Source organism: Bombina bombina, chromosome 6 (genome assembly GCF_027579735.1).
Source record: "Bombina bombina isolate aBomBom1 chromosome 6, aBomBom1.pri, whole genome shotgun sequence".
Classification (NCBI taxonomy): Eukaryota; Metazoa; Chordata; class Amphibia; order Anura; family Bombinatoridae; genus Bombina; species Bombina bombina.
The window spans coordinates 426,824,377-426,837,286 of record NC_069504.1 but is presented as its reverse complement, the minus strand read 5'-3'; the positions used below and the strand labels follow the sequence as shown (position 1 = coordinate 426,837,286).

The 12,910-nt window shown below is 42.0% G+C and overlaps 1 protein-coding gene across 1 annotated transcript in view; it reads left to right on the top strand.

Moving 5' to 3' along the window:
• The window catches only part of HSPA4 (heat shock protein family A (Hsp70) member 4), a 164,230-nt gene that overhangs the window by 146,639 nt on the left and 4,681 nt on the right, over positions 1-12,910 (top strand). Inside the window, exons 16-17 of the mRNA XM_053717170.1 lie at positions 5,359-5,466; positions 5,573-5,692. Of these exons, the coding sequence (XP_053573145.1) occupies positions 5,359-5,466; positions 5,573-5,692 (228 nt within the window). The remainder of the gene's footprint in view (positions 1-5,358; positions 5,467-5,572; positions 5,693-12,910) is intronic.

The window sequence follows — 12,910 nt, the reverse complement described above, 5'->3', positions numbered from 1 at the left end:
CTTTTAAGGCTTTAAGACACTGTGGTGAAATTTTGGTGAATTTTGAACAATTCCTTCATACTTTTTCGCAATTGCAGTAATAAAGTGTGTTCAGTTTAAAATTTAAAGTGACAGTAACGGTTTTATTTTAAAACGTTTTTTGTACTTTGTTATCAAGTTTATGCCTGTTTAACATGTCTGAACTGCCAGATAGACTGTGTTCTGAATGTGGGGAAGCCAAGGTCCCTTCTCATTTAAATAGATGTGATTTATGTGACACAAAATTTAGAGAAAATGATGCCCAAGATGATTCCTCAAGTGAGGGGAGTAAGCATGGTACTGCATCATCCCCTCCTTCGTCTACACCAGTCTTGCCCACACAAGAGGCCCCTAGTACATCTAGCGCGCCAATACTCCTTACTATGCAACAATTAACGGCTGTAATGGATAATTCTATTAAAAACATTTTAGCCAAAATGCCCACTTATCAGCGAAAGCGCGACTGCTCTGTTTTAGAAAATACTGAAGAGCATGAGGACGCTGATGATATTGTTTCTGAAGGGCCCCTACACCAGTCTGAGGGGGCCAGGGAGGTTTTGTCTGAGGGAGAAATTTCAGATTCAGGGAAAATTTCTCAACAAGCTGAACCTGATGTGATTACATTTAAATTTAAGTTGGAACATCTCCGCGCTCTGCTTAAGGAGGTGTTATCCACTCTGGATGATTGTGAGAATTTGGTCATCCCAGAGAAACTATGTAAAATGGACAAGTTCCTAGAGGTCCCGGGGCCCCCCGAAGCTTTTCCTATACCCAAGCGGGTGGCGGACATTGTAAATAAAGAATGGGAAAGGCCCGGTATACCTTTCGTCCCTCCCCCCATATTTAAAAAATTGTTTCCTATGGTCGACCCCAGAAAGGACTTATGGCAGACAGTCCCCAAGGTCGAGGGGGCGGTTTCTACTCTAAACAAACGCACCACTATACCCATAGAAGATAGTTGTGCTTTCAAAGATCCTATGGATAAAAAATTAGGTTTGCTTAAAAAGATGTTTGTTCAGCAAGGTTACCTTCTACAACCAATTTCATGCATTGTCCCTGTCACTACAGCCGCGTGTTTCTGGTTCGATGAGCTAGAAAAGGCGATCACTAGTAATTCTCCTTCTTATGAGGAGATTATGGACAGAATCCGTGCTCTCAAATTGGCTAATTCTTTCACCCTAGACGCCACTTTGCAATTGGCTAGGTTAGCGGCGAAAAATTCTGGGTTTGCTATTGTGGCGCGCAGAGCGCTTTGGTTAAAATCTTGGTCAGCGGATGCGTCTTCCAAGAACAAATTGCTTAACATTCCTTTCAAGGGGAAAACGCTGTTTGGCCCTGACTTGAAAGAGATTATCTCTGATATCACTGGGGGCAAGGGCCACGCCCTTCCTCAGGATAGGTCTTTCAAGGCCAAAAATAAACCTAATTTTCGTCCCTTTCGTAGAAACGGACCAGCCCCAAGTGCTACGTCCTCTAAGCAAGAGGGTAATACTTCTCAAGCCAAGCCAGCCTGGAGACCAATGCAAGGCTGGAACAAGGGAAAGCAGGCCAAGAAACCTGCCACTGCTACCAAGACAGCATGAGATGTTGGCCCCCGATCCGGGACCGGATCTGGTGGGGGGCAGACTCTCTCTCTTCGCTCAGGCTTGGGCAAGAGATGTTCTGGATCCTTGGGCGCTAGAAATAGTCTCCCAAGGTTATCTTCTGGAATTCAAAGGGCTTCCCCCAAGGGGGAGGTTCCACAGGTCTCAATTGTCTTCAGACCACATAAAAAAACAGGCATTCTTAGTGTAGAAGACCTGTTAAAAATGGGAGTGATTCATCCTGTTCCATTAGGAGAACAAGGGATGGGGTTCTACTCCAATCTGTTCGTAGTTCCCAAGAAAGAGGGAACGTTCAGACCAATCTTAGATCTCAAGATCCTAAACAAGTTTCTCAAGGTTCCATCGTTCAAAATGGAAACCATTCGAACAATTCTTCCTTCCATCCAGGAAGGTCAATTCATGACCACGGTGGATTTAAAGGATGCGTATCTACATATTCCTATCCACAAGGAACATCATCGGTTCCTAAGGTTCGCATTCCTGGACAAGCATTACCAGTTCGTGGCACTTCCGTTCGGATTAGCCACTGCTCCAAGGATTTTCACAAAGGTACTAGGGTCCCTTCTAGCGGTGCTAAGACCAAGGGGCATTGCAGTAGTACCTTACTTGGACGACATTCTGATTCAAGCGTCGTCCCTTCCTCTAGCAAAGGCTCACACGGACATTGTCCTGGCCTTTCTCAGATCTCACGGATGGAAAGTGAACGTAGAAAAGAGTTCTCTATCTCCGTCAACGAGGGTTCCCTTCTTGGGAACAATAATAGACTCCTTAGAAATGAGGATTTTTCTGACAGAGGCCAGAAAAACAAAACTTCTAAACTCTTGTCAAATACTTCATTCCGTTCCTCTTCCTTCCATAGCGCAGTGCATGGAAGTAATAGGTTTGATGGTAGCGGCAATGGACATAGTTCCTTTTGCGCGCATTCATCTAAGACCATTACAACTGTGCATGCTCAGTCAGTGGAATGGGGACTATACAGACTTGTCTCCGACGATACAAGTAAATCAGAGGACCAGAGATTCACTCCGTTGGTGGCTGTCCCTGGACAACCTGTCGCAGGGGATGAGCTTCCGCAGACCAGAGTGGGTCATTGTCACGACCGACGCCAGTCTTATGGGCTGGGGCGCGGTCTGGGGACCCCTGAAAGCTCAGGGTCTTTGGTCTCGGGAAGAATCTCTTCTACCGATAAATATTCTGGAACTGAGAGCGATACTCAATGCTCTCAAGGCTTGGCCTCAGCTAGCAAAGGCCAAGTTCATACGGTTTCAATCAGACAACATGACGACTGTTGCGTACATCAACCATCAGGGGGGAACAAGGAGTTCCCTGGCGATGGAAGAAGTGACCAAAATCATTCAATGGGCGGAGACTCACTCCTGCCACTTGTCTGCAATCCACATCCCAGGAGTGGAAAATTGGGAAGCGGATTTTCTGAGTCGTCAGACATTACATCCGGGGGAGTGGGAACTCCATCCGGAAATCTTTGCCCACATTACTCAACTGTGGGGCATTCCAGACATGGATCTGATGGCCTCTCGTCAGAACTTCAAGGTTCCTTGCTACGGGTCCAGATCCAGGGATCCCAAGGCGACTCTAGTAGATGCACTAGTAGCACCTTGGACCTTCAAACTAGCTTATGTATTCCCGCCGTTTCCTCTCATCCCCAGGCTGGTAGCCAGGATCAATCAGGAGAGGGCATCGGTGATCTTGATAGCTCCTGCGTGGCCACGCAGGACTTGGTATGCAGACCTGGTGAATATGTCATCGGCTCCACCATGGAAGCTACCTTTGAGACGAGACCTTCTTGTTCAGGGTCCGTTCGAACATCCGAATCTGGTTTCACTCCAACTGACTGCTTGGAGATTGAACGCTTGATCTTATCAAAGCGAGGGTTCTCAGATTCTGTTATTGATACTCTTGTTCAGGCCAGAAAGCCTGTAACTAGAAAAATTTACCACAAAATATGGAAAAAATATATCTGTTGGTGTGAATCTAAAGGATTCCCTTGGGACAAGGTAAAAATTCCTAAGATTCTATCCTTTCTTCAAGAAGGTTTGGAGAAAGGATTATCTGCAAGTTCCTTGAAGGGACAGATTTCTGCCTTGTCTGTGTTACTTCACAAAAAGCTGGCAGCTGTGCCAGATGTTCAAGCCTTTGTTCAGGCTCTGGTTAGAATCAAGCCTGTTTACAAACCTTTGACTCCTCCTTGGAGTCTCAATTTAGTTCTTTCAGTTCTTCAGGGGGTTCCGTTTGAACCCTTACATTCCGTTGATATTAAGTTATTATCTTGGAAAGTTTTGTTTTTGGTTGCAATTTCTTCTGCTAGAAGAGTTTCAGAATTATCTGCTCTGCAGTGTTCTCCTCCTTATCTGGTGTTCCATGCAGATAAGGTGGTTTTACGTACTAAACCTGGTTTTCTTCCGAAAGTTGTTTCTAACAAAAACATTAACCAGGAGATAGTCGTGCCTTCTTTGTGTCCGAATCCAGTTTCAAAGAAGGAACGTTTGTTGCACAATTTGGATGTTGTTCGCGCTCTAAAATTCTATTTAGATGCTACAAAGGATTTTAGACAAACATCTTCCTTGTTTGTTGTTTATTCTGGTAAAAGGAGAGGTTAAAAAGCAACTTCTACCTCTCTCTCTTTTTGGATTAAAAGCATCATCAGATTGGCTTATGAGACTGCAGGACGGCAGCCTCCTGAAAGAATCACAGCTCATTCCCCTAGGGCTGTGGCTTCCACATGGGCCTTCAAGAACGAGGCTTCTGTTGATCAGATATGTAAGGCAGCGACTTGGTCTTCACTGCACACTTTTACCAAATTTTACAAGTTTGATACTTTTGCTTCTTCTGAGGCTATTTTTGGGAGAAAGGTTTTGCAAGCCGTGGTGCCTTCCATTTAGGTGACCTGATTTGCTCCCTCCCTTCATCCGTGTCCTAAAGCTTTGGTATTGGTTCCCACAAGTAAGGATGACGCCGTGGACCGGACACACCTATGTTGGAGAAAACAGAATTTATGTTTACCTGATAAATTACTTTCTCCAACGGTGTGTCCGGTCCACGGCCCGCCCTGGTTTTTTAATCAGGTCTGATAATTTATTTTCTTTAACTACAGTCACCACGGTATCATATGATTTCTCCTATGCAAATATTCCTCCTTTACGTCGGTCGAATGACTGGGGAAGGCGGAGCCTAGGAGGGATCATGTGACCAGCTTTGCTGGGCTCTTTGCCATTTCCTGTTGGGGAAGAGAATATCCCACAAGTAAGGATGATGCCGTGGACCGGACACACCGTTGGAGAAAGTAATTTATCAGGTAAACATAAATTCTGTTTTTCAGGTGATAATTTCTAGTCCGCTTTGCAGCATTACTTTTAAGTGCCTCAACATTTGGGTATCGTATACCTTTAATTTTGGATAGACTACATTGATTTTCTTTTATTATAACCAATTTAGACAAGTATTTATTAAATTGGAAATATATTTGTACTGTGTTTTTTATGTAGCCATTAGCTTTATGCCCTTATTGGGGTTTTAGGGTTTTGTTAGTGTAATTAATGCATTTTCATTAATATTACTAATAGTTATAAATTACATTTTAAAATGTCAATTTTATTTTGATCATAAAAGAGAGGCTAGTAGACTTTAAATTGACCATTCCCTTTTATTCCTCTCACTAGATACCTTTATCTTATGTACCTTAAACTACTTACAAACAAATCATATTTCTGTATTTTAGGATCGCAATAGTTTCATCCTCAAGCTTGAAGATACTGAGAACTGGTTGTATGAGGATGGGGAAGATCAGTCCAAACAAGTTTATATAGATAAATTTAATGACCTAAAGGTAAGACAAATGTGTGCTTAAAGGGAATGGAAAAGACTGGTCTAAAAGTGAACATTTGATTGTGTTGAATTCCTTTCTCAGATCCACAATTTTAATTTCCTTTTAGAATTTGGGTCAGCCTATCCAGACACGCTATCAGGAATTTGAGGACCGACCAAAGACATTTGAAGAATTAGGGAAACAAATTCAGCTTTACATGAAAGCAGTTCATGCATTTAAAAATAAGGTAAGTTTATTTTAAGAATATCCAAATCTTAATTTTTAAGGCAGAAAAGAAGCTTAAATGAATATTAAACGATTTTGTTTCTTTCATGATCTAGACCGAGAATGTATGGGTTCCCCCCCCCCCCCCCCCAACAACTTTCCAATTTACTTCTATACATTTGCTTCATTCTTTTGGTATCCTTAGCTAAAACATACCTAGGTTGGTTCAGGTGCAGCAGTGCATTACTGGGTGGTGGTTGCACATGAATGCCTATGGTCATTGGGTCACTAGATGTGTTCAGCTAGTTCCAAGTAGTGCATTGCTCCTTCAGCAAAGGATACTAAGAGAATGAAGCAAGTTTGATAATAGAAGCCAATTGAAAAGCTGTTGAGAATCACATGCTCTATCTGAAACATGAAAAACATTGGGTTTCATGTCCTATTAAACTGCATTCTTTTCCTTTTGAACACACTGAAATAAGTAGCATCAGTACAATGGATCTGTTAATAGTTGTCTTTCTTTTACAAGATACGATGAGTCCACAGATTTCATCCTTGTGGGATATCGCCTCGTGGTCAGCAGGAGGAGGCAAAGAGCTCCACAGCAGAGCTGCATAAATAGCTCCTCCCCTCCCAACCCAGTCATTCTCTTTGCCTGCGTTAGTGATAGGAAGAGGTAAAGTGAGGTGTTTGGATTCTTCAATCAAGAGTTTTTGTTTTTAAATGGTGCCAAAGTGTACTATTTTACTATAGGGCAGCCTCTGGAGTGATAGCCTTTCAGGCTGTGGGAACTGGTGGAGTTTTAGCTTCACTGTGCCTCCCATAATTGTTCTGCTCTTCTGGGTATGGTCTTAGAGAATGTTAACTAAGACCCTTCTGCCTTCACAGGACCTCAGGAGGAAGAGTGGACCTCTTGACACTGTGAGAATATCATGCTGTTCCTCAGCATGGAGGTAAGTGCAGTCTCTTACTCTGGGGCTCTGCAGCATACCTCAGATCCAACTGTACTCTGCCTTTTATATTGGGGGCTATGGGCCTAAGGGCTTCCCTTTGACAGTATGTAGGTTCTCATTAGATTGAAAATAGATGAATGAGAACCGACATACTGCTTAATATCAAGACACTCTGGCATTTAGAATTTAGCCTAGAAGCGCTGGGACATTATGTGGGTATGTACCTGTATTATTGGGCTTAGCTCTATTATCTTTGTTATAGAGATGGCTGACGCTGGGGGTAGTGCTGGAGTTAGAAAGTGTTTTTACTAGACTCCGGTACATGGCGGTACTGTACTTAGTTTTTCCGGGGTTTGTGTGACATGTTTCCGCCCACGAGGGGTGGGGCTTGGTGTCGCGCTCTTAACCGCGCAGTTTCTTACTCGACTGAGTTCCGGTGCATCTCCTCACGGCTCCTAAGCCCGCTTGTTGTAGTATCTTACAAGCGATCTTAGGGGAGCCGTTCTAAAGGGGTTAAGATTGGTCACGTGGAGGCAGGTAGGAGCTGCGGCAGGGTGACTGTTTCATTTTTGCTGGAATTCCAGTGTGATATTTATAAGGCTCACGTGCAGGGAGTGTGGGATATAAATATATGCAGCTTTATCTCTGCACATTTATATATCGGGCTTTAATTAGAGGTTGTTTTTTTTTCTTAAACACACAGTACACCAAAAAATTTTTTATTATAAACTCAGTTGACTGAATTTTACAATATATTATCAGTATTTTGACCAAGCTTGCCTTTGCTTATGTTATCATGGATGACATTGAACAAAGTACATGTCCTATGTGTTTAGATGCCATTGTGGAACCCCCTGTTACACTTTGTCCCTCATGCATTGAAAGGGCTTTACAGTGTAAAGAACAAATTTTCTTTAATAAAGATGTATCTAAGGAATGTTCTCAGACTGAAATTCAAGGTATGTCGCAACTTTCTCCCCAAGCGTCACAGCCTTTAACGCCCGCTCAAGCGACGCCGTGTTCTTCAACTCCGTCTGCTTCATTCACCCTACAGGATATGGCTGCAGTTATGTCATCCACTCTTTCAAAAGTTTTATCTAAGTTACCAGCCTTGCGGAGACTTCCGGTGGGCGGTGCTTCAAGATGGCCACAAACTTGTTTTGCTCCGTATTAGTTTCCAGCTTTTAGGACAATTTGTGGCCATAATATTCACCATCCATACCTCCCTTGGCAATAACTGTGCCCGGGAACCTTACAGGATCAGGATTTAACAACTCTTGGCCACCGAGGAGTCATTTAAGATCACAAAGCCCATCAAGCTCTATAGGGGGACTCTGAACCCAATCTACCAGCTTGACAAAATGCAGCACATCATCAGTGCTCTAAACGACATGTTCACACCACTATTTGATTAATTGCAGTCTGCTATTGAAGAAACTGTAATAGAGCTGCAATCCTACACAAATCACATAGGAGAAGCTGCTGCTGGCTCCCTTATTTATCACTCTACGCATTACCTAATAGACGGCAGGAAGAATGTGGCGCAACTTAGTCTCAGATCTTGCAATTCTTGCTCCCCTGCGACTGTGACTTTTGCCAACCAATCAGTCTATAACTCTGACACAGCTGGACTTGCCGACATCCTTGAGGACATGAAAATTGGATCAGCACCACGCCTTAACGGTCACCCCCTCATGTAATACACCTCAACCTTTGTTTGTCTGGCACACCCTGAACTGGACATCTCTATTGAAAAATTCCCTATCAGCTCGCAACTCACTGAGTAGACGGATCCCCCTGCCCAACACTCTAGACTATTCCTACAATTATCTACATTGATTGATTTGGCTGCTAGCCATTAGGAATAAGGCGCTAAAGCCCTACCTTGCTGTTGGAATCGGCTGAAATGGACACATATGAAAGCACTTCTGGGTGCACTGTTTAGGGACATATATGCTCACCTTTCCTAACGCAACCAGATATAACTTGCTTAACAATTGTTATGCTACGTTTGTTTCAATACATTATTTGTTTGGTATATGCATGCCTGGTTTAGAGCTGCTCTGAGTTTGCTGTATAGGTTCCGCTTCCCACATGTCTCGGTCATAAATTCATACTGCGTATTTCATTGTGGATAGCTCTTTAACTAAAGAGGGGCTGGTTTATCTCACAGCAATGAACTCCCGGTACACAGAGGAACTGTACCAGTGTAACTGTTCTGAGTTTAGTCTTGCATGGCAACTGCATTGTGTCACTATTGTTTTGTGTTAGTTTTTAATCTTTGCCCTGTTGGCTTGCATTTTGTTATGTTTGCTTCCGCTCTTGCATGTAGGTTAGGACACAACTCACAACATAGGAGGATTTCTTATATAGGTTTGAAATGGATATGTAACCAATTTGTAATTATAACACTTGATCTGCCGGTTCATTTACACATTTAATTCTGCAACCCCCATCCTACACCTTTTAGTTATTGTACTATATATCTGAACACCGTTCGTACCCTCCTTTTCTTTTTATCCTTACTAGAACAATCACTTGGGGCTAAGCGTCTCATCGGCAATTCACTCAAATCCTATTATATGCTATTCATGTTAAATACCAACTGATTATGCTTGTTTGCAATACTTATAGTTTAATCAGCTGCATGTTCAGATTGTGGGAGACCCAGTGCTATAAATCTATGGAGCTGTTCGTGTATCAGCGTGAGGGGAGATTTCCTGGTCAAAAGAGAAGTAATTTAACCAACTCCTTTCACATATAGCTGCAACATTAATTTAATACTGCACTTTGAACAGATCATGCTGAGTTAATCTCTGCTTTATTTATGTTGTTTACCCTCTCTCTGCAAGTGTAGGAGTTGGGACGGTGTCCTCTGCATCAGCAAGGTATCCTGCTCACCCCCCTCCTGTTTAGAAATTCCACAAGGCACTGCTATGGAAGGACAACACTAGCATTTTTCAGTGATGGGTCGCCTGCAGTTTTGATAAATGTATGTCTGCACTAACTTCCAAATAAGCACCACATAACAACATAGATCAGATTAACTCTTTCTCTCTTTATACTGTCACAGTTGGCACTTTGCACGATGCAATTTGAATTTCACAGATAAATATACCTTTATTTTATGTGTACAAACATGCTGTCACACTTTATTAATTTGATTTAAAAAATGATGCAAAGTATGGGTCTCGGTACAAAAACTGTCCAGCTTCTTGAACTGGAAGCTCACTTCTAGTTTGACAGCACAACACATAACATAGGCTAATAGTCAGAGAAAGCACAGTTTCCTGTACTAAAAACCAGTATCCTATTTATCAACAGTACATAGCCATGTATTTTTTCTTATGTTGAGATGCATACTAACCACTATATTTATTGTAAACTGGAGCTAGGATACCTAGCTGGGCATTTACTTTTGTGCTGTTTTGTTTTGTTTTTAGTTTGATGTTTGTTTTGTTTGGTTCTATTATAAAATTAAGACGCACAGGTTCAATATGAGCTGGTAGTTGACTAGTTTTGACATGTCTCTCAGTACATAGATTTAATTATTTTATGCAGTATCAAGGTTTTGTATTTAAACTTATGCAACCTCCACATACTCAAGAATAATATGTCCTAATTAATATCTCATCTGGTCGATACGCAAAAAATGCTCTGCAGGGACTATAATGGTTGATCCCTGCACAGTGAATAAAACTTGGATGTGTAAAACTTATTTCAAAATGTGAATTGTAACCTGTTTATAACACTGCCTTGTATGTGCATACAAATGTCTATTTGTACCTGTGTTTCTTTAATAAAAATAATTGGGGAAAAAAATAAAAAAGTTACCAGCCTTGCAAGGTAAACGCAGTAGGAAAGAGGCCCATGTGGTCCCTGCGACTTCTGATGCCTTGATGGCGATCTCCGATGTACCCACTCAGGGCTCTGAATTAGGGGGAATGAAGACTTTGTCTGAGATGGAACTGTCTGATTCAGGAAGTGCATTACCCCAGACAGATTCGGAAGTGATGTCTTTCAGGTTTAAGCTTGAACACCTCCGCCTGTTACTACGGGAGGTTTTGATGACTCTGGACGACTGTGACACTATTGTGGTCCCTCCAGAGAAATTGAGTAAGATGGACAGATACTTAGAGGTCCCTTCTTATTCTGACGTTTTTCCGGTTCCTAAGAGGATTTCGGAAATTATTGCTAGGGAATGGGAAAAAACGGGTATCCCGTTCTCTACTTCCCCTATGTTTAAGAAAATGTACCCTATAGCTGACGCCGTGCAGGATTCTTGGCAGACGATCCCTAAGGTGGAGGGAGCTATCTCTACCCTGGCTAAGCATACAACAATCCCTATCGAGGACAGTTGTGCTTGGATCTATGCCGCCGTGGAAGCTTCCATTGAGGCAGGACCTTCTCGTTCAGGGACCCTTCCATCATCCGAATCTAACTTCTCTGCAGCTGACTGCTTGGAGATTGTTAACGCTTGATTTTATCTAAGCGAGGGTTCTCTGATTCGGTCATTGATACCTTGATCCAGGCTCATAAGCCTGTTACTAGAAAGATTTACCATAAGATATGGTGTAAATATCTTTATTGGGGCAAATCCAAGGGCTACTCATGGAGTAGGGTTAGGATTCCTAGGATTTTGTCCTTTCTCCAAGAAGGATTGGAGAAAGGGTTGTCGGCAAGTTCCTTAAAGGGACAGATTTCTGCTTTGTCTATTTTGCTACACAAGCGTCTGGCAAATGTTCCAGATGTCCAATCCTTTTGTCAGGCTCTGACTAGAATCAGGCCTGTGTTTAGACCAATTGCTCCTCCTTGGAGTTTGAATTTAGTTCTTAATGTTCTTCAAGGGGTTCCGTTTGAACCTATGCATTCCATAGATATTAAGTTGTTATCTTGGAAGATTTTATTTTTAGTTGCTATTTCTTCTGCTCACAGAGTTTCTGAGCTTTCAGCATTGCAATGTGATTCTCCTTATCTTATTTTCCTTGCAGATAAGGTAGTGTTGCGTACCAAACCTGGTTTTCTTCCTAAGGTTGTTTTAAACAAAAATATTAATCAGGAAATTTTTGTACCTTCCTTGTGTCCTAACCCTTCTTCTAAGAAGGAGCGGCTGTTACATAATTTGGACGTGGTCCGTGCCTTATAGTTTTACTTACAGGCAACTAAGGAGTTTCGTCAATCTTCTTCCCTGTTTGTTGTTTTTTCTGGGAAGCGTAGGGGTCAGAAAGCTACGGCTACCTCTTTCTTTTTAGCTGAAGCGTATCATTCGTTTTGCATATGAAACTGCTTGACAGCAGCCTCCTGAACGTATTACGGCTCATTCCACTAGGGCTGTGGCTTCCTCATGGGCATTTAAAGGGACAGTCTACACCAGAATTGTTATTGTTTTAAAAGATAGATAATCCCTTTTTTACCCATTCCCCAATTTTGCATAACCAACAGTTATATTTATATATTTTTTACCTCTGTGATTATCTTGTATCTGAGCGTCTGCAAACTGCCCCTTTTTTCAGTTCTTTTGACAGACTTGCAGTTTAGCCAATCAGTGATAGCTCCCAGGTAACTTCACATGCATGAGCACAGTGTTATCTATATGAAATTCATGAACTAACACCCTCTAGTGGTGAAAAACCTGTTAAAATACATTCTTAAGAGGCGGCCTTCAAGGTCTAAGAAATTAGCATATGAACCTCCTAGGTTAAGCTTTCAACTAAGAATACCAAGAGAACAAAGCAAAATTGGTGATAAAAGTAAATTGGAAAATTGTTTAAAATTACATGCCCTATCTGAATCATGAAAGTTTATTTTGGACTAGACTGTCCCTTTAAACATGATACTTCTGTGGAACAGATTTGCAAAGCTGCGACTTGGTCTTCTCTTCACACTTCTTAAAAATTTTACAAATTTGATACTTTTGCCTCATCAGAGGCTGTTTTTGGGAGGAAAGTTCTTCGAGCAGTGGTGCCTTTTTGTTTAGGTGCCTTGTCTTGTCCCTCCCGTTTCATCAGTGTCCTATAGCTTTGGTATTGTATCCCACAAGTAAGGATGAAATCCGTGGACTCATCGTATCTTGTAAAAGAAAAGGGAAATTTATTTTTACCTAATAAATTTGTTTCTTTTAAGATACGATGAGTCCACGGCCCTCCCTGTTTTTCTGTGACAGGTCTTTATTTTTGTTAAACTTCAGTCACCTCTGCTCCTTGGCTTTTCCTTTCTCTTCCTAACTTCAGTCGAATGACTGGGTTGGAAGGGAAGGGAGGAGCTATTTATGCAGCTCTGCTGTGGAG